This window comes from Hemitrygon akajei, chromosome 19, assembly GCF_048418815.1.
Source record: "Hemitrygon akajei chromosome 19, sHemAka1.3, whole genome shotgun sequence".
Lineage (NCBI taxonomy): Eukaryota > Metazoa > Chordata > Chondrichthyes > Myliobatiformes > Dasyatidae > Hemitrygon > Hemitrygon akajei.
Genome location: NC_133142.1, coordinates 58,196,036 through 58,214,205, shown reverse-complemented (window position 1 = coordinate 58,214,205; position 18,170 = coordinate 58,196,036). Strand labels below are relative to the sequence as shown.

Here is an 18,170-nt window from a genome sequence, read left to right as displayed (position 1 = left end):
ACTTCTTCTCTGTCGGCTCCCTCTTTATTATTTGAGATTAGGCCGATCAGTGTAATTTAATTAGCAGGTTGGAGCTATGAGTGGCGACACAGTCATGGGTAGGTAGGTAGGTAGGTAGGCCTCTGTTAATCTCGATAACTAGTCATGGATTAGTCGTTAGTCATGGATTTGCACCTTAGTTTCCAGGGTGCAAGCCTGGGCAAGGTGCAAGTCCCCTCTCCACGCCACCGATGTTGTCCAAGGGAAGGGCACTAGGACCCAAGCAGCTTGGCACTGAGGAATGTCGCAGAGCAATGTGTGGTTAAGTGCCTTGCTCAAGGACACACACACGCAGCCTTAGCCAAAGCTCGAACTAGCGACCTTCAGATCACTAGACGAACACCTTAACCACTTGGCCACGCGCCAACATGGGTATACAGGGAGTAAAGAGTAGGGGAGTCCAAAGCCAAGGGGGCTTAGATTTAGGGTGAGAAGGGAAAGATTTAAAGGAGACATAAGGGGCAACTTTTTCCTGCAGAGCATGAGAGTGTATGGAATAAGCTGCAGGAGGAAGTAGTTGAAGCAGGTACAATAGTATCATTTGAGAAGCACTTTGATAAGTACATGGAGGAAGAGGCCTGGAGGGATATGGGCCAAACACAGGAAATTGGGACTAGCTAGGTGGATAACATAGTCTGCAGGAACTTGTTGGGCTGAAAGGTCTGTATCTGTACTGTAATCCCATCTGCTGGTATTAGGCTTGTATCTCACTATGGATATCAGCCAAAAATAAGCAATGGTTTTGGCAAGCCTAGTTTGTTGAGGTGCAGATGCAGAACAAGGCTTTACTGAGGAAGAATTGTTTGGAGGTCAGAGAAGGCAAGGTGAAAGTACAGATAGGGTGAAATTGGAAGAAAAGGTTGGTACTAAGATTTGCAGGGGAGCAGGAAAAAGCTAGTACCCAAGATTTCTTGAAGAAAGATAATCCTTAAAATTGTCCAGGACTGTTCTGAAAGTCAAAATCAAAGTAAATTTTTTTTATCAAAGTACATACATGTCACCATATACTACTTGAGATTCATTTTCTTGTAGGCATCTATAAGAAAATAAAGAAATACAATAGAATATATGAAAATTATACATAAAAATGACAAAATGAGAAAATAAAAAAAACATTGAGAACATGAGTTGTAGAATCCTTGAAACTGAGTCTGACGGTTGTGGAATCAGTTCAGAGTGAGCTGAGTGACATTATCCATACCGGTTCAGGAGCTTGATGATTGCAGGGTAATAACTGTTTCTGAATCTCGTAGTGTGGGTTCTAAGGCTTCTGTACCTCCTACAAGGAGTAACAAGAAAAGAGCATGATGGATGATGTTTTCTTGTAGCAGCCTCCTTGTAAATGTGCTCAGTGATAGGGAGAGCCTGGGAAATAAATGAGATAACAATATTGGAGAATTGTGGGGGATAATCTGAAATAGAGTGACATCTGAGAACAGATTGAAATGATGATGAGTACAAAGAAGTGCATAATCAGGTACAAAAGAGGAAAGAGAAAACAAAGAACAAAAGAAATATAGAAACAGGAAGAGGAGTAGGTTAAATGACTTCTTCAGGGTGCTCCTAGGTTGAACAAAATAATGGACAATCTGATCTTGGCCTCAAATGAGACAATCAGAAATCATGCGGTTGGGACAAACAGAACTTTATCAAATGAAGTGGCCTGAAGAAATAACTTGTATTTATTTAGTGTTTTACACATTCTAGGGGTACAAAAGCCAAATGATATGACACTTGAAGTTATAACATAGGACGTGAAAGGACAGTGAATTAAAATATTAGATAAAAATATATTTCTAATTTTTGTCCTTTTGTTTTGAATTCAAAGGTGAGACACACAAGCTGAAAGATGTGGAGATCACAAAAAGCTGTTTCAAACATCATGGAATAGGATACAGAGGGAGGGTGAACCAAACCACTTCAGGAACCCCCTGCCAGCGTTGGGATGCACAATTCCCACATGCACATGAATTCACACCAGAAAATTATCGGTGCAAGTATGTAACAATGCAGGCTTCAAGTGTTTAAAACTTGTTAATTAGAGTAAAAGCAGCAAACGATTTAAAGTGTTTGTGATCCTTAATTACAAAAGTAATATATCGTGTAGATTTTGGAAGTTTGCATTAATAGCAGGAAATGTAAACCAGTCAGGCAGAATCAGCAGATGAATTTAACAATCTGAATTTAAATATTTTTGATTACCTGGGTTTGACTACAGAAATTGTAGAGGTTCTTGCTACAAAGGTTCGATTCTCCATGCCTGAGGACTGGAGGACTGTTAATGTTTTACTGTGATTTAAAAGGAAGAAAAATTAATCCAAGTAATCACAGCTTGTTAGGTTAACCCAGTTATGGGCATATTACTGAATCAGTTCTGAGATTGTATGAACCAATTTAGAAAGCCACAGAATGACAATCGGCTTGGATTTGTTAATGGAAATTTCTTGATAACACACAAGGAAGGTCAATAAAGCTAATGCATTTTTTAAGTCTATGTGGGTTTGCAGTAGGCTGTTGACAAGGTCCCACATGAGTGGATGATTAAAAACGGGAGAGTGGTAAATTGAATCTGAACTTGGCTTGGTAGGCAGAAGCAGAGGGTATCATTGAATGCTTCTGTAGACACAAGGCTGAGTGTTTGCTCCCTTATTTCTGGTTTAGTTATATATGTTGTGAGCACTGTAAAGAATTTTGCAGATTGACAAATGGAATTCCATCCAATGAAGGTTGAGGCAATGCTTTTCATGTGGAGAAATGAAACAATAAATTGGAGCATATGGAATGGTGATGAAGAGTAAAGGGGCTTTGAAGGACAAGGGTAGTGGGGCAACTCATTATTCTAGTTAAAGAAGCATGTGGGATGCTTTTCTTGATTAGTCAAGGTATAGAATATAGCAGTAGGGTGGTTATGCTTGAATTAGTTTAGAAAAATGGGGGGGGGGGCTCTCATTGAAACATATCAAATAATGCAAGGCCTAGATAGAGTGGACATGGAAAGAATGTTTCCTAGAGTGGGGAGTCTAGGACTAAAGGGCACAGCATCAGAATAGAAGGACATCCCTTTAGAACAGAGATCAGGAAGAATTTCTTTAGCTAAAAGTTGGTGAATCTGTGGAATTCATTGCCACAGGTGGCTGTGGGGCCAAGTCATTGGGTATATTTAAAGTGAAGGTTGATAAGTTCTTAATTAGTAAGGGCATCAAAGGTTACAGGGAGAAGGCAGGAAAATGGGGTTGAGAGGGATAATAAATCAGCCATTGTGAAGAGTGGATAAGATGGGTTGTTTTCTTTGTAAAAGTGGACCTGAGGTGTATGAAGTTACAAGGAGCCTAGAAAGAAAAAATAGGAAGGACTATTGATAGAGGGGTCTAGAAACAGTGGGCATAAACTGAACACTGAAACAAAATTGCTGGGGAAAACTGGACATACGCGACTTCTGATTTAAACTTTTTGATAGAAGCATTATTGGGTAACTGAACAAAACATTTATTACCTAGATGGGAAGAGGAGTCTGGAACTCACTGTTGGAAAGGAAGACTGGAGAAAAGCTCTCAATACATTAAAACTTGGATGTGAACTTATAAAGTTGTGATCTGCGGGGTGCAGACAACATAATGGGAGGTGTGCTTGGGCTTGGTTGCTCTTTTTCAACTGGCATGGATACAATGGTTTGAATACCTCTTTCTGCACAGTAAATTTCCTCTGATTTTGTTGTGGGAAAGTTCTGTCCTAGTATATCCCACCTGTTGTTACAGAGGGCTGCAGGAGAATTACTGTCGGAATCCTGACGGCTCAGAAGCCCCTTGGTGTTTCACAACTGATCCCAGAGTCAGGACGGCATTTTGTCTGCAGATCAAACGCTGTGAGGATGATATTGAACCTGAAGGTAAGATGAACAACATGCACAACATTGCCAACAGCAGTGAAACATTTATGGTCACTTATTGTGACAAAATCCTTGCGTTATTAGTGGGCCTTTGTAGGCAATTCGCTCCTTACTTAATGTCCCCATTTCATTTTTTAGAGGATTTTGCAAATGATTTTGTGCTGAGTTCCTGATTCTCCTCTGTACTTTCATGAAGGAGCAAGTGCTGCCTCACTGCTGCTGCATTAGCAGAGGCATCTGAAAAAGCTGGGAATATTACAAAGTAGAGAATGAAGACCTAACAGAGAGAAATGTGCCTTCAAGGGGAAATCCTTGCACGTTTACTGAGAACATACTGAAACTTTCTATACTGACTTAGTGTTCTTTTTCTTTTAAAGTTAGTGCAGATTCTTTATCAGGAACTGCATTCACGCAATCAATCTCTGTACGTTCCTATGTACAAGCAAGATAAAGTGGTTAATACTGAGCCTTGTCACTTCTCAGACTGCTATAATGGAAATGGGACAACCTATCGAGGATTAGTCAATAAAACAAGAAAGGGGATTTCATGTCAAAGGTGGACCTCAAATAGACCTCACACCCCACGGTATGTTGCCTTCATTTTGCTTTGTGAGACTGAGAGCCAGTAGCAGGAAATAGAGAATAGGTATCATTGAGAAGTATAGAACCGTTCAGCCAGATAACTGTATTTCTGAGGCTGATATTAGTATTTATAAATTGCAGTAATTAAAGTTAATTTCTGTATCTGTCATTGCTGATTAACTGTACTCTGACAATTTGCACTTGGTTCAATTACACCTTGTTTGAACAAAGTAATGTTATTTTTATACAGAATTGACTAGTTGGATATAGAATTGACTAATTGGTAACCTTGTGGATGTTCAGATTCCTTATTTGTACGATCAGTAATCAATCACACATCAATCGCGCTACAGGGGAGAAGGCCGGGGAGTAGGGATGACTGGAAGAATTGGATCAGCCCATGATTGAATGGCAGAGCAGACTCGATGGGCCGAATAGCCTACTTCTGCTCCTATATCTTATAGTCTAATAATACAGGTGTTAATATCCTTTATGTTAAAGGCCAATAACACTTTAGTTAGTAAAAGTAACTGACTAATAGAAAATTTCAGCCTGGAATCCTTTGCATTCTTGTCTTGGTATGTGAAATGCTTCGGACCCATGCTGTGCAAAGGGAAACAAAGACTCTCTTTGCCTGCTTTGACTGCATACTGTCTGTAAATTGTTCTTCCCTGACAATACCTTAACCCTTGCCTTGCTGCAGCTTCCATAGATCCACATGTATTACTGAGATTGTAGGGTTTCTATATACCGGTGATTTTTTTTATCAGGATGTCTGCATGTGCTATGATTATTGTTAATTTTAGAGAATCTAATACTTTTCAAATGTATTTTAATATCTAAAAAGATGTACATTATTCAATCTGTTGTTATTCTTAGGGTATCTGGATATGACGTTAGTATACCAAGCACTAGATATTATATTAGGTAATTAGGGTTAGTATTATCATTATTATAAGGTATCAGAGCTGTAATGGACTGGTTGTTCTTGACCCAGGTCCTCCTACAGCACCCCCAATAACATACTCACCTTTAGTAGTTGTGCTCCTCCCAGCAAAGGGCCCTTGATTCCAGATCCGTACTGTGAGCTAGAGTGAGCCACAGTGGTGGGTGGGCCTAAGCAGTGAATCCTGAGGAAGGGTTTTGGCATGAAATCTTTGTCACTTTCAAAATAAATTTATATTTTACATTTTGTATGTGTTACTCTGAAAACTGAGCCCATAGCCATGGACTGCATCCTTACAGTGTGCTGTTTAAAGACCTTCACGGACATTTAGAATCAGAGGAAATCATATTATTTTTGAAGAAAATGTAAAATATACATTTATTTTGAAATGCATTCAATTTACATAAATTAGTTGAAATCCTTAATGCTAATTATTTGAAAAAGAAGTGCAGAATGTTTTCCTTAACTTTTTAATGAAGGTTGCCTTAATCATTCAAATGAAAGAGGTTGCTGATGTAAAACTGAGGGTCAGATGTAAAGTGCAGCCATTCCTCCAACTCACTGTAAATAGCAACCACTTCTGCAATTCAGTGTTAACTTAAAGGCAGCTGTATCTTTCTATATTGATGTTTAATAGGATCTGCATATATTCCTGGTGTGTCCGTTAATTTCAGTGCTGAATAGGACTGACATTATCGTTATTCACAGAGCTATATTGCTGCGATTAGTATTAACATCACATGAATTAGTGTAAACTTTGAGATGACTTATTGCCTGCACTAATGGTAATCTCAACATGACTGCATTTTAATATGAGTTGTGTTAATTTTAGCTGTGCTTTATTGGATGATTTCTGGCATTTTCAGACTGAGATATAAGGGAATTAGTCTTAATCTTGGGTTTATTTATGTCATTGGAATTATAGGATATGACTTAACAATAAGAAATCAAGTTTATTATCACTGACATGTTATACAATTTGTTGCATTATGGCAGCAGTACAGTGCAAGAATTAAAAATTGCAACAAGTTGCAAAATAAATACAGTGCAAAGGACGAATAACAAAGTAATGTTCGTGGTTTCATAGACCATTCAGAAATTTGATGGTGAAGGGGAAGAAGCTGTTCTTAAAAAGCTGAGTGTGGGTCTTCAGACTGCTGTACTTCCTTCCTGTTAGTACATTCAGTGGTGACACCAGAGGACATGCCCAGATAGTAACTCTTTAATGACGGATACTGCCTTCTTGAGAATATTCTCAAAGGTTGTGCCTGTGATTGAATTGGCTGAGCCTACAACCCTCTGCAACCTCTTGCCATCATGTGCATTGGAGCCTCCACACCAGGTTGTGATGCAGCCAGTCAGAATTCTCTTTGCTGTACATCTGTAGAAATTTGCAGGAGATTTTAATGACAAACAAAATCTCCTCAAACTGCTGATGAAGTACAGTCACTTGTGTGCCTTCTTCGTTTTTGCATCAATGTGTTGGATCAAGGACAGATCCTCAGAGATGTTGACGCTCAGGAATTTGAAGCTGTTCTTCCTTTCCACTGCTGCCCCTCTGGTGTGTTCTCACGACTTTCCCTTCCTGAAGTCTGCCATCAATTACTTGAGCTTGCTGATGTTGAGTGCAAGGTTGTTGTAGCAGGTGGGAACTTAGAACTGTGCTGTGACAGGTTGAAAATGACCTTGAACTCTCCAGCCGATTAGTTGATACACATTTTCAATATCTTGTCAGGTACACCACCAGGGCCTGACACCTTTTGAGGGTTCACCCTCTCAAAAGATGTTCTGATATTGTCCTCTGAGACAGTGATCATAGATGCTGTGGACATTTGCAAAGTCATAGTCTTATTTTTCCCATTCAAAACATGTATAAAAGGCATTGAGCTTATTGGGGAATGAAACGCCACTGCCACTTATGCTGCTAGGTTTTGACTTATAGGAAATAATAATATGCAAACCTTGCCACAGCTGTCATACACTGAAATTACATTTTTGGTCTCACATTGGCCTTCTGTTCATTGTACCTGGACTTCTGTAGGAATCTGGATCACTGCTCTTGAACATCACAGATCTTGATATATATCTATGATATATGGGGATATGACAATAACATCAATCCCTAGAGCAAAATATTCTCAGTGTCAGCGTGACTTGTCTATCATGTGGATTAGTGTTAATCTCAAGGAATCTGTTTATTACTATGATCAATGTTAAATACCCTTCTCCGTACATCAATGGATTTACTATCATTGTCAAGAACTACAGGTTGTGCACCCCTTATCTGAAAATCCAAAATCCAAAAACCTCTGAAATCCAAACTTTTTTTGAGTGCTGACCTGATGCCACAAATTCAAAATTCCACAAGGGTTCCCAGGTGATGTGCAGGTCTCTGTGCACCACAGACCCTGACAAGTGACCTCACATACCCTGAGTGGAGCCTGCTGGTACCAGTTTGTTTTCAGCAGTCATCATAGCCAGACCTTTGTGCATTACTTGCAGTGTTTTACACTCCTTCTCTGGCCTGTGCTACGAAGATATTGTTGAAAATGTCAATAAGACCTATGGGTAACAGTGAAAAAAGAGCAAATGATTATATATTTATCACAGGAAGTCAACTTGTTGGAAAAACTTGACAGCAGTGTAAGTGTAAAATATCTGACAGAGGACTATGGTGTTGGAACAACCACAATCTATGACATGAAGAAACAGAAGGATAAACTACTAAAGTTATATGCTGAAAGTAATGAACAGAAGTTAATGAAAAATAGAAAAACACTGCATAAAGTGAAACATGAAGATCTTGATCTTGTGTTGAAAGAGTGGATTTGCCAATGTCAGAGGGAACATATACTGCTTAATGGAATGCTGATCATGAAACAAGCAAAGATCTACCACAATGAACTGAAAATTGAAGGTAATTGTGAATATTCACCAGGCTGGTTGTAGGAATTTAAGAAAGGACACAGCATTCATTTTTTAAAAATTTTAAAGTTAAAATGTCTGCTAATCATGTATCAGCTGATAAATTCAGTGATGAGTTTGCCAAAATCATCTTTGATGATAATCTAACACTAGAACAAGTCTACAGTGCTGACAAGACGTCATTCTTCTTGCGTTACACTGGACAACAAAGATTTTGCTTCCTGAATACCTTTAGGTGTACCTTATGAATTTCGGGCAACTGATCATGAAAATCACCATGAAATTTCCCTATCACGCACCGTTTTTTGAAATCACTTATGTTTATTATTTCAATTCATAATTCAAGTCAATTACAATGTTACCTACAATGTAAGCTGGAAAGTTTCGTATCTTGTCCAGGCATGCGTGGGCATGCTTAGGCAGTGTGGCTGCTGCATGGCAGGACAGGTTTTAGTAATAATTACTGGGTTCAGGACTGTAAGGATGGAATTTGCTATCACCAGACACAAAAATTTCTCTGAAGGATTTTGATATTTGAGACAGATGCTTCCCAGAATAATTGATGCCAAGATTAAGGAAAACATTTTTGTTGGTCTACAAATCAAACAGGTCATCAATGACAGGCAATTTGAAGAATTTCTAGTGGGACTGGAGAAAATCACATGGAAGGCATTCAAGGAAGTTGTTGAAATTTTTCTCGGCATCTACAGAGCACCAAGCTACATGCAGCTGGTTGAAAGCATGCTTCAAGCATATAAAACCATGAAATGCAACATGTCACTAAAGATTCAGTTTCTGCATTCCCATTTAGACTTCTTCCCTGCAAATCTTGGTGCTGTCAGTGACAAGCATGGTGAAAGGTTTCACCAGGACATTGCAGTCATGGAGAAAAGATACCTGGGCAACTGGAATCCATCAATGCTGGCGAATTATTGTTGGACACTTAAGTGAGAAACCTCAGACCCCGAGTACAAATGAAAATCATTAACAAAGTATTTTTAACTTAGTTGAACTATTGCAAAACATCAGCACCATTATGCAATTAAACACATTATATTCAATAAAAGTTAATTTATTTAATTCACCATATTTTTTAATACCCCGACCAATCAGGAATCTATCAACTTCTGCTTTAAATATACACATTGACTTGGCCTCCACCACAGTCTGTGGCAAAGCATTCCACAGATTCACCACGCTTTGGCTAAAATAATTTTTCCTTACTTCTGTTCTAAAAGGTCACCTCTCAATTTTGAGGCTGTGCCCTCGAGTTCTGGATACCCCCACCATAGGAAACATCCTCTCCACATCTACCCTATCTAGTTCTTTCAACATTCGGTAGGTTTCAATGAGATCCCCATGCATTCTTCTAAATTCCTATGAGTACAGGCCCAAAGCTGCCAAACTCTGCCCATATGTTAAACCCTTCATTCCTGGAATCATCCTCGGGAACCTCCTCTGGACTCTTTCCTATGACGATGCATCCCTTCTGAGATAAGGAGCCCAAAACTGTTGACAATACTCCAAGTGCGGCTTGATTAGTGTCTTATAAAGCTTCAGCATTATCTCCTTGTTTTTATATTCCATTCCTCTTGAAATAAATGCCATCATTGCATTTGTCTTCTTTACCACAGACTCAACCTGTGAATTAATCTTCTGGGAGTCTTGTACAAGGACTCCCAAATCCCTCTGCACCACTGATGTTTGAACCTTCTCCCTTTTTAGATAATAGTCTGCCCTATTATTCCTTTTACCAACACACATTCTCATGTATTTCCCAACACTGTTCCATCTGCCTCTTTTTTGCCCATTCTTCCAATTTGTCTAACTCCTGCTGCAATTGCATTGCTTCCTCAGCACTACCTACCCGTCCATCTATCTTCGTATTGTTACGCCTGTGCCCCAACTCTGAGGGGCCGAAGGGTACAAAGTCGCCCCCTCCTTTTTGAGAATCGCCAGATCGCTATTAATTCAGGTCTGGAGACCCAGGAAATGAGAGAGAATCCTCATGGGCTTGGAATGTGTGTCCTGCCCTCAGCGAGACAAAGCCACGGATAACGGCCATTGTCTCTTGGAGACGGACTTGTGTATTGAGTACGGTGCTATTCAGTGAAGCCCTCAGGGAACAACTCTGAGGGGGCTGGTTGAGGGATGGCCTCATCCCAACCTGATTGACATCTGAGACCCCGTGAGTAAGGATAAAAGAGGGTCTGGGGAACAACCCCTTCAGACGCACCAGGAGAAATGCTAGAAATCCCGTGACAGCGTAATAGCAACAGCCGGTGGAGGGCCCACGTGCGTCCTTTTCCATTTGCCTCGGAATTGGTGGGCCTCACCACGGAAGAACGGCTTTAGCTAAAAGGAGAAACCAGCCCCAACGACATTTCGAAGGATCAACATCATAAAATGGAAAAACTGGCAAGTTCTAAAAATCCGTCTCTCTCTCTCCAACCAAAAGCTGCAGCCTGAATGAACTTGAGTGACTTTTATATTTCCATCGGACGATACATTATCCCCTAGACAATGATAGAGCTATTTCTTGTTGATTATTATTATATCCGCGCTTTTAGATTTAGTATTGATGACGTATATTATCTGTATGTTTGCATTGATATTATTTTTGTGTATTTTTATCAATAAATACTGTTAAAAATAGTACCATCAGACTTCAACGGACCTCTCTATCTTTGCTGGTAAGTGACCCAGTTACGGGGTACGTAACAGTATCATCCACAAACTTTGCCACAAAGCCATCAATTCCACTATCTAAATCATTGACAAACAATGTGAAAAGTAGCGGTCCCAATATTGACGCCCTGAGGAACACCATTCTTCACTGGCAGCCAATCAGAAAAGGCCCCTTTTATTCCGACTTGCTGCCTCCTGCCTGTCAGCCATTCCTTTATCCATGCCTGTGTCTTTTCTGTAACGTCAAAAGATTTTATCTTGTTAAGCAGTCTCATGTGAGGCACTTTAAGAAATGCTTCTGAAAATCTAAGTAAATGACATCCACTACCTCCTCTTTGTCCAGCCTGCTTGTTACTTCCTGGAAGAACTCTAATAGATTTGCTAGGCAACATTTCCCTTTACAGAACCCATGCTGACTTTGACTTAGTCTCCAAGTACCACAAAACCTTGTCTTTAATAATAGACTCCAACACTCTCCCAATCACTGAGGTTAGGCTAACTGGCCTATAATTTCCTCTCTTTTGTCTTCATCCATTCTTAAAGAGTGTAGTGACATTTGTAATTTTCCAGACCTCCGGAACTATGCCAGAATCAGGTGATTCTTGAAAGATCATGACCAGTGCATCCATTTATTTGTGATATCTTTAGAAAAAAACATAGAAAACATAGAAGATCTACTGCACAATACAGGCCCTTTGGCCCACAAAGTTGTGCCGAACATGTCCCTACCTTAGAAATTACTAGGCTTACCTATAGCCCTCTATTTTTCTAAGCTCCATGTACCTATCCAAAAGTCTCTTAAAAGACCCCATTGTATCCGCCTCCACCACCATTGCCGGCAGCCCATTCCACGCAGTCGGCACTCTCTGAGTAAAAAAACTTACCCCTGACATCTCCTCTGTACCTACTCCCCAGCACCTTAAACCTGTGTCCTCTTGTGGCAGCCATTTCAGCCCTGGGAAAAAGCCTCTGACTATCCACACGATCAATGCCTCTCATCATCTTATACACCTATATCAGGTCACCTCTCATCCTTCGTTGCTCCAAGGAGAAAAGGCCGAGTTCACTCAACCTATTCTCATAAGGTATGCTCCCCAATCCAGGCAACATCCTTGTAAATCTCCTCCGCACCCTTTCTAAGGCCTCCACATCCTTCCTGTAGTGAGGCAACTAGAACTGAGCACAGTACTCCAAGTGGGGTCTGACCAGGGTCCTATATAGCTGCAACATTACCTCTCAGCTCCTAAATTCAATTCCACGATTGATGAAGACCAATACACCGTACGCCTTTATATCACAAATACAGGTTTTTGATAAGTTTATGGAAGTAACATCTGTTAACATCTGAGTGGTTGTGTGATGGAGAATAATTTTAATCTTGGAGTGTTGTGTAATATAGGCAGATTATTATAATATTGGGAAATTAATGTTATTTGTTGTTGTATAGTACTGGGATAAATGAAAGATATTCAGAAGTAAGATTTGCTGCAGCATACTTGGTGAAGTGATGAACAAATAAGTTTTTACTGTATATTATTGGGATTTTAGTCACTGGGTATTTGGAATGTGCATTCACATTTGTGCCTGTGTATGTGACTGAAACGTGTGCATTTACAGTATGTTGTTAAGTTTATACAGATATTTCTGGAACTGGTATACAGTATGTTTGGAATTAACAATGATTTCAGTACCTATAGATTTTGTGTGCTTTGCATTGCTCTATATTGTTGGGTGATTTTTGTTAATCTCAGGTTTGTACATTGCTGTTGTTTGTGTAGTATCAAGGGTACTGTATACTACTGGAAATGGTAGTCCTATGGTAGATATGCATGACTCAAATTGAAGCAGATGTAAAGGGTAATGAGACCTCTAACTTTTCCCCCCACAGAGTCACTCCTCAGACACATCCTAATGCTGGTCTCGAGAAAAACTACTGTCGAAATCCTGATGGGGACAGTCATGGACCTTGGTGTTACACTTTGGATCCCAAAGTGCAGTGGGATTACTGTGCCATCAGTACTTGCAGTATGAGACTAACTATTGCTACTTAAAAGCTGAATGTGGATCAGTCATTCACATACTTTTATGATACAGATGAGGAAGTTGTAACCATGTGTTGTCCATCATTATGTATTTACATTTTAGAAAAAATGCCATTCACAATAGTTTAATCTACCAGGCAGCAATTTTCTTCCTGTAGTGAACTACATACACAATGAACAGAAATCTAAACTCCAATCTAAAAACCACATTTCTGATTGTAGAAGGAACAAAGTTGAGGAACAGATAGATAATATAAGAGAGAACCAGGGGATGTGGGCGTGGCTGGGAAGGGGTGATGGGTTATCTAGCAAGCCAAAGAAATTTAGATAGTGTGTGTGAGTCATTTACAGAGATATATATGAACACACACACACACACACACACACACACATACAAACGGATCTGGTGAGAAAGAGAAAAGTGGAGAGATGGAGAGAGAGTGACAAAGGAATAACGATAGAGAAAGGAACAGGACAGGATAAATTCCATTAGATCATGTCAATTTGTTTTACGTAACCTGGCTTTGTAACTGGTATAGCTATTTTACAACAGTAAGAGCTTCAAAATTCTCAGTTGCCTCTTTATGCAAAAATAAGTTGGTGGGGGAATGCTCCAGAATTTCAAAACTCTGTGTGCCTGCTATCACCAAATGAACAGCTTTGATGTCTCACCTAAGAAAATGGCTTCTTTCAATCTATTCTATCAGTTCTGTCATCTCAAGCAGATCTAAACAAGACAATTATTTGTCTGTATTCAGACCAACAGAATTGTAATATTTGCAAGTTGTCCTCCAGCTTTAACCCCATTATAATTCTGCAAATTAATGTCAATATTAAGGGTGTTTTTCAGGGGAAATTGCAGTGCTCTTGCTGTAATAGAACTTCCACCACTTCCCATTCTAACTCTAACAGATAATGGTGACAAGGAAGATTGTTTCCCAGGGTTGATATGCCTAATAGCAGAGGGCATGCATTGAAGGTGGGGGGGCCAACGTGAGGGGTAAGTTTTTTACTTGGATGTCTGGAATCTGCTGCCTTGTATGGTGGTAGAGGCAAATACGTTAGAGACTTTTAAGAGATGTTTGGATAGACACATGGATATAAGGAAGATGGAGAAGATAGAGGCATATGAGCATTGTGTATGTAGCAGGGATTAGTGCTTGGGTGTTTTTGATTTGCTTTTTAGCTAGTTCGGCACAACATTGTGGGCTGAATGGCCTGTTCCTGTGCTGTATGCTTTTTATGTTCTAAATTCTATACACACAGAAATCAATGGCCAATGGTAGTCAAACCAGAGACCAGGGAAGGCTTTATTTACTTCTGTTCAAGCAATAGGGAACATAGAAAGTAAAAAGGGAAATATTTCCAGCTGCACAATGTTAAGCACTTGGATGTGAGAAAATGCTGTTAACTTTCTTTTGTTTCATAGAATGGCATGATTTATCAGTTCACACCACATGTCTGTAGTGCCTTCCTTGGCTTTATGTTGCTTCATATTACAAACATTGAGAGTGTCCTACATTAAAGACACGATTATTTTCACAGATTACATATATAAAGACAACTCTGTGTGTGTGTGTGCTGAATGACTATATACAATCATTTAGCACATAGATAGGTATTTCAGCCCACCATCCCATTTAATTTACCTATCTACACTAATCTATTTTCTCACGTTAGCACGTTACAGTTAATTAATGGATTATTACAGCCACAACCTATAATTGCTCCGTATTATAGGCACAGATACATTCTCACTAAGATATAACAAACTTTTAAAACAGATCAAAATTCAAAGTTCTATGTAAATGTATGTATTATCAAAGTACATATATGTCACAGTAGAACAATAACAAACTACTGTACACACAAAGACTGACAAATGAGCAATGTGCAAAAGAAGACATACAGTGCAAATACAAAAAAACACAAATAGTAAATAAATAAATATTACTGAGAACAAGAGTAGTAGAGTCATTGGAAGTGAGTCCATTGATTGTGGAATAAGTTCAGTGTTGTCGTGAGTAAAGTTATCCATGAGCCATGGAATGAGTTGACATCTCATTCCACAGAAACAGAGACAATGACCAGTTTTATGTGCAAAGATTAACTATTCTGTATTTCCATACAAAATATATTTTATCTTTAAGAGCCTGTCTCTGGTTTTTACATGTTCATGTTTCAAATCTCACACTTCCTTCATGTACCAGCAACCCACCCTTCATGAATGATTCAGTGAAGTGGAAAGTGAGTGAAGATATCAAGTTGCAGCTTCTTGAATCACTATACCTGGGAACCAGTGATGGTGGTCAGAGGAGAACAGAGTCATCCAATCACCTCACAACATAGACATACATGTTTAGGAATATTCAGCATGTATTTGTGGAGAATTTCAATCACATTGTGACTTGGTTCCCAATTACTCTCCTTTAATTTTGTTCTTGTTCTCTGTTTCAATTGCAGAAGGGAATGATATCTCAGGACAGAGGGAAGATCCAGGTATATACTTAGAACACCTTTTCTGCAGTTCAATTTCCTTTTACAAAAGGGAAAGGAAGCATATGTAAGATTAAGGAAGCTGAAAACGGACATGAACTTTGAATAATGTAAAGCAAGCAGGAAAGGAATTAAACAGGGGTTTATGAAATGTCCTTGGTGAATTGGATTAAGGAGAATCACACTGCATTTTATGCATACCTTAAAATGAGAGTAGATTTGAAGAGGGTAGCAGTACTCAATAACAAAAGTGGGAGTTTATGTCTGGAACTAGAGGAGATGAGTGCGGTATTAAATGAGTAATTTAATTTAGCAAGGGGAAGGACATTGAACAGTCCTTTATTAAGAAGGGCAATAAGGACAAACCAGGGAATAGGGATATGCTAATGAACCTTACCTCAGTGGTTGGAGAAGATTCTCAGGGACAGGAATTACTCACATGTCAAAAAGCATAGACTTGTTAAGTACAGCATGGCTTTGTACAGGGGATGTCATGTCTTACCAACCTGACTGAATTTTTTTCGGGAGGTAACAGAGATGGTTGGTGAAGGTGGGGTATTAGATGTTGTCCATATTTACTTTACTAATGACTAGGGTCCCTGAAGGTAGGTTCATCCAGAAGATTAAATCACATGGAACCCTCAGTGATTTGGTACTGGAATCAAGATTGTCTTGGCCATAGAAAATAGAGCATAGTGGTGGAGGTGTGTGTCCTCACACACACACACAATGCTGGAAGTGAGTTAGTATTCATGGAGAGGAAGAATTGACATTTCAGGCTGAAACCCTTCATCAGGACTGGAAAGGGAGGAGAAGCCAAAAAAAGGAGGCATGGGGGAGGGGGGAAGGTAAGGGGTACAAGCTGGAAGGTGATAGGTGAACCCAGGTGGCTGGGTGGGGGAGGCTGAATGAACTGAGAAGCATGGAGGTGAGAGGAGGCGGAGGTAAAGGGCCATGGGAGAAAGGGAAGGAGGAGGGGCACCAGAGGGAAGTGATGGATAGGTGAGGAGAGAAGGGGTATGAGGGGAGCCAGAGTGGGGAATAGAAAAAGAAAAGGGGGGGGGGTGAAATTACTGGAAGTTAGAGAAATCAAAGTTCATTCCATCAGATTGGAGGCTACCTAAGTAGAGTTTGAGGCATGGCTTCTCCAACCTCAGAATTGCCTTAAGGCAGTAGAGAGCATAACCAATGTGTCAGAATGGAAATGGGGAGTGGACTTAAAATGATTGGCCACCAAGAAATCCTGCCAATTGAGGATGGAGCATGGTCAACAGAGTTTAATTGGGGCAAGTGTGAGGTGTTGCTCTTTGGCAGGTCAATACAAGAGGAAAGAATATGGTAAATGGCAGGATTCTTAGGGGCATTGACGTACAGTGATCATAGGGTGCAAGTCCATAGCTCCCTGAAAATGGGCACACAAAGAGATTGGGTGGTAAATAAGGCATATAGTATGCTTGCCTTTATCAGCTGTGTCATAGGGTATAAAAGTTGGGAAACCATATTTCAGTTGCATAAAAACTTTGGTTTAGTCACATTTGGATCAGTTCTGGTCACCACAATACAGGAAACGTGGAGGCTTGGGAACAATGCAAGATAGGTCCACCTGTGGTCTGGATTAGAAGAGAGTATTAAGTATAAGGAGTGGTTGAACAAATTTGGATTGTTTTTTCTGGAGTATTGAAAGCTGAGGGGAGACCTGAAAAAACCCCCCATAAAATTATGAAACATAGACAGGGTAAATGTTGCCTTTCTCCAAGGGTGAAAATATGAGAGGGCCTGAAGAGTGAGTATAGGGAGCTTGGTAGGAAGTTAAAAAGCAGGACCTCGAGGGTGGTAATCTCAGGATTGCTACCTGTGCCACGTGCCAGTGAGGGTAAGAGTAGGATGCTCTGGAGGATGAACACGTGGCTGAGGAGCTGGTGCAGGGGGCAGGGCAGATTTCAGGATCATTGGGACCTCTTCTGGGGCGGGTGGGACCTGTTCAAGAGAGACGGGTTACACCTGAACTACAGGGGGACCAATATCCTTGCAGTGAGGTTTGTTAGTGCTATTGGGGGGTAAGGTTTAAACTAGATTTGCAGGGGGATGGGAACCAGAGTGACAGAGTAGATAGTGGAGCGGGGTGAAAGTAAATGATGTTAAAGGTTCATGCAAAGTCACAAATAGAAGGGTTGTGTGTGGTGGTAATAATCTGAGGTGTGTCTATTTCAATGCGAGGAGTATTGTGCTGACAAACTGAGGGCGTGGATTGACATGTGGAATTATGACATTGTAGCCATTAGTGAAACTTGGCTACAGGAGGGGCAGGACTGGCAGCTTAATGTTCCAGGGTTCTGATGTTCCAGATGTGATAGAGGCAGAGGAATGAAGTGTGAGGGGAGGTGGGGGGTGGCATTGCTAGTCAGGGAAAATGTTACAGCAGTGCTTCAGCAGGACAGATTAGAGGGCTTGTCTACCAAGGCCATATGGGTGGGGCTGAGAAACAGGAAAGGTGTGACCACATTAATGGGGTTGTATTATAGACCACCCAATAGTCAGCGAGAATTGGAGGAGCAAATCTGCAGAG

The 18,170-nt window shown here is 40.2% G+C and overlaps 1 protein-coding gene across 1 annotated transcript in view; it reads left to right on the top strand.

The window, feature by feature from the left end:
• The window catches only part of mst1 (macrophage stimulating 1), a 113,320-nt gene that overhangs the window by 57,754 nt on the left and 37,396 nt on the right, over positions 1 to 18,170 (top strand). Inside the window, exons 8-12 of the mRNA XM_073072564.1 lie at positions 1,868 to 2,036; positions 3,795 to 3,925; positions 4,409 to 4,511; positions 12,955 to 13,091; positions 15,572 to 15,607. Of these exons, the coding sequence (XP_072928665.1) occupies positions 1,868 to 2,036; positions 3,795 to 3,925; positions 4,409 to 4,511; positions 12,955 to 13,091; positions 15,572 to 15,607 (576 nt within the window). The remainder of the gene's footprint in view (positions 1 to 1,867; positions 2,037 to 3,794; positions 3,926 to 4,408; positions 4,512 to 12,954; positions 13,092 to 15,571; positions 15,608 to 18,170) is intronic.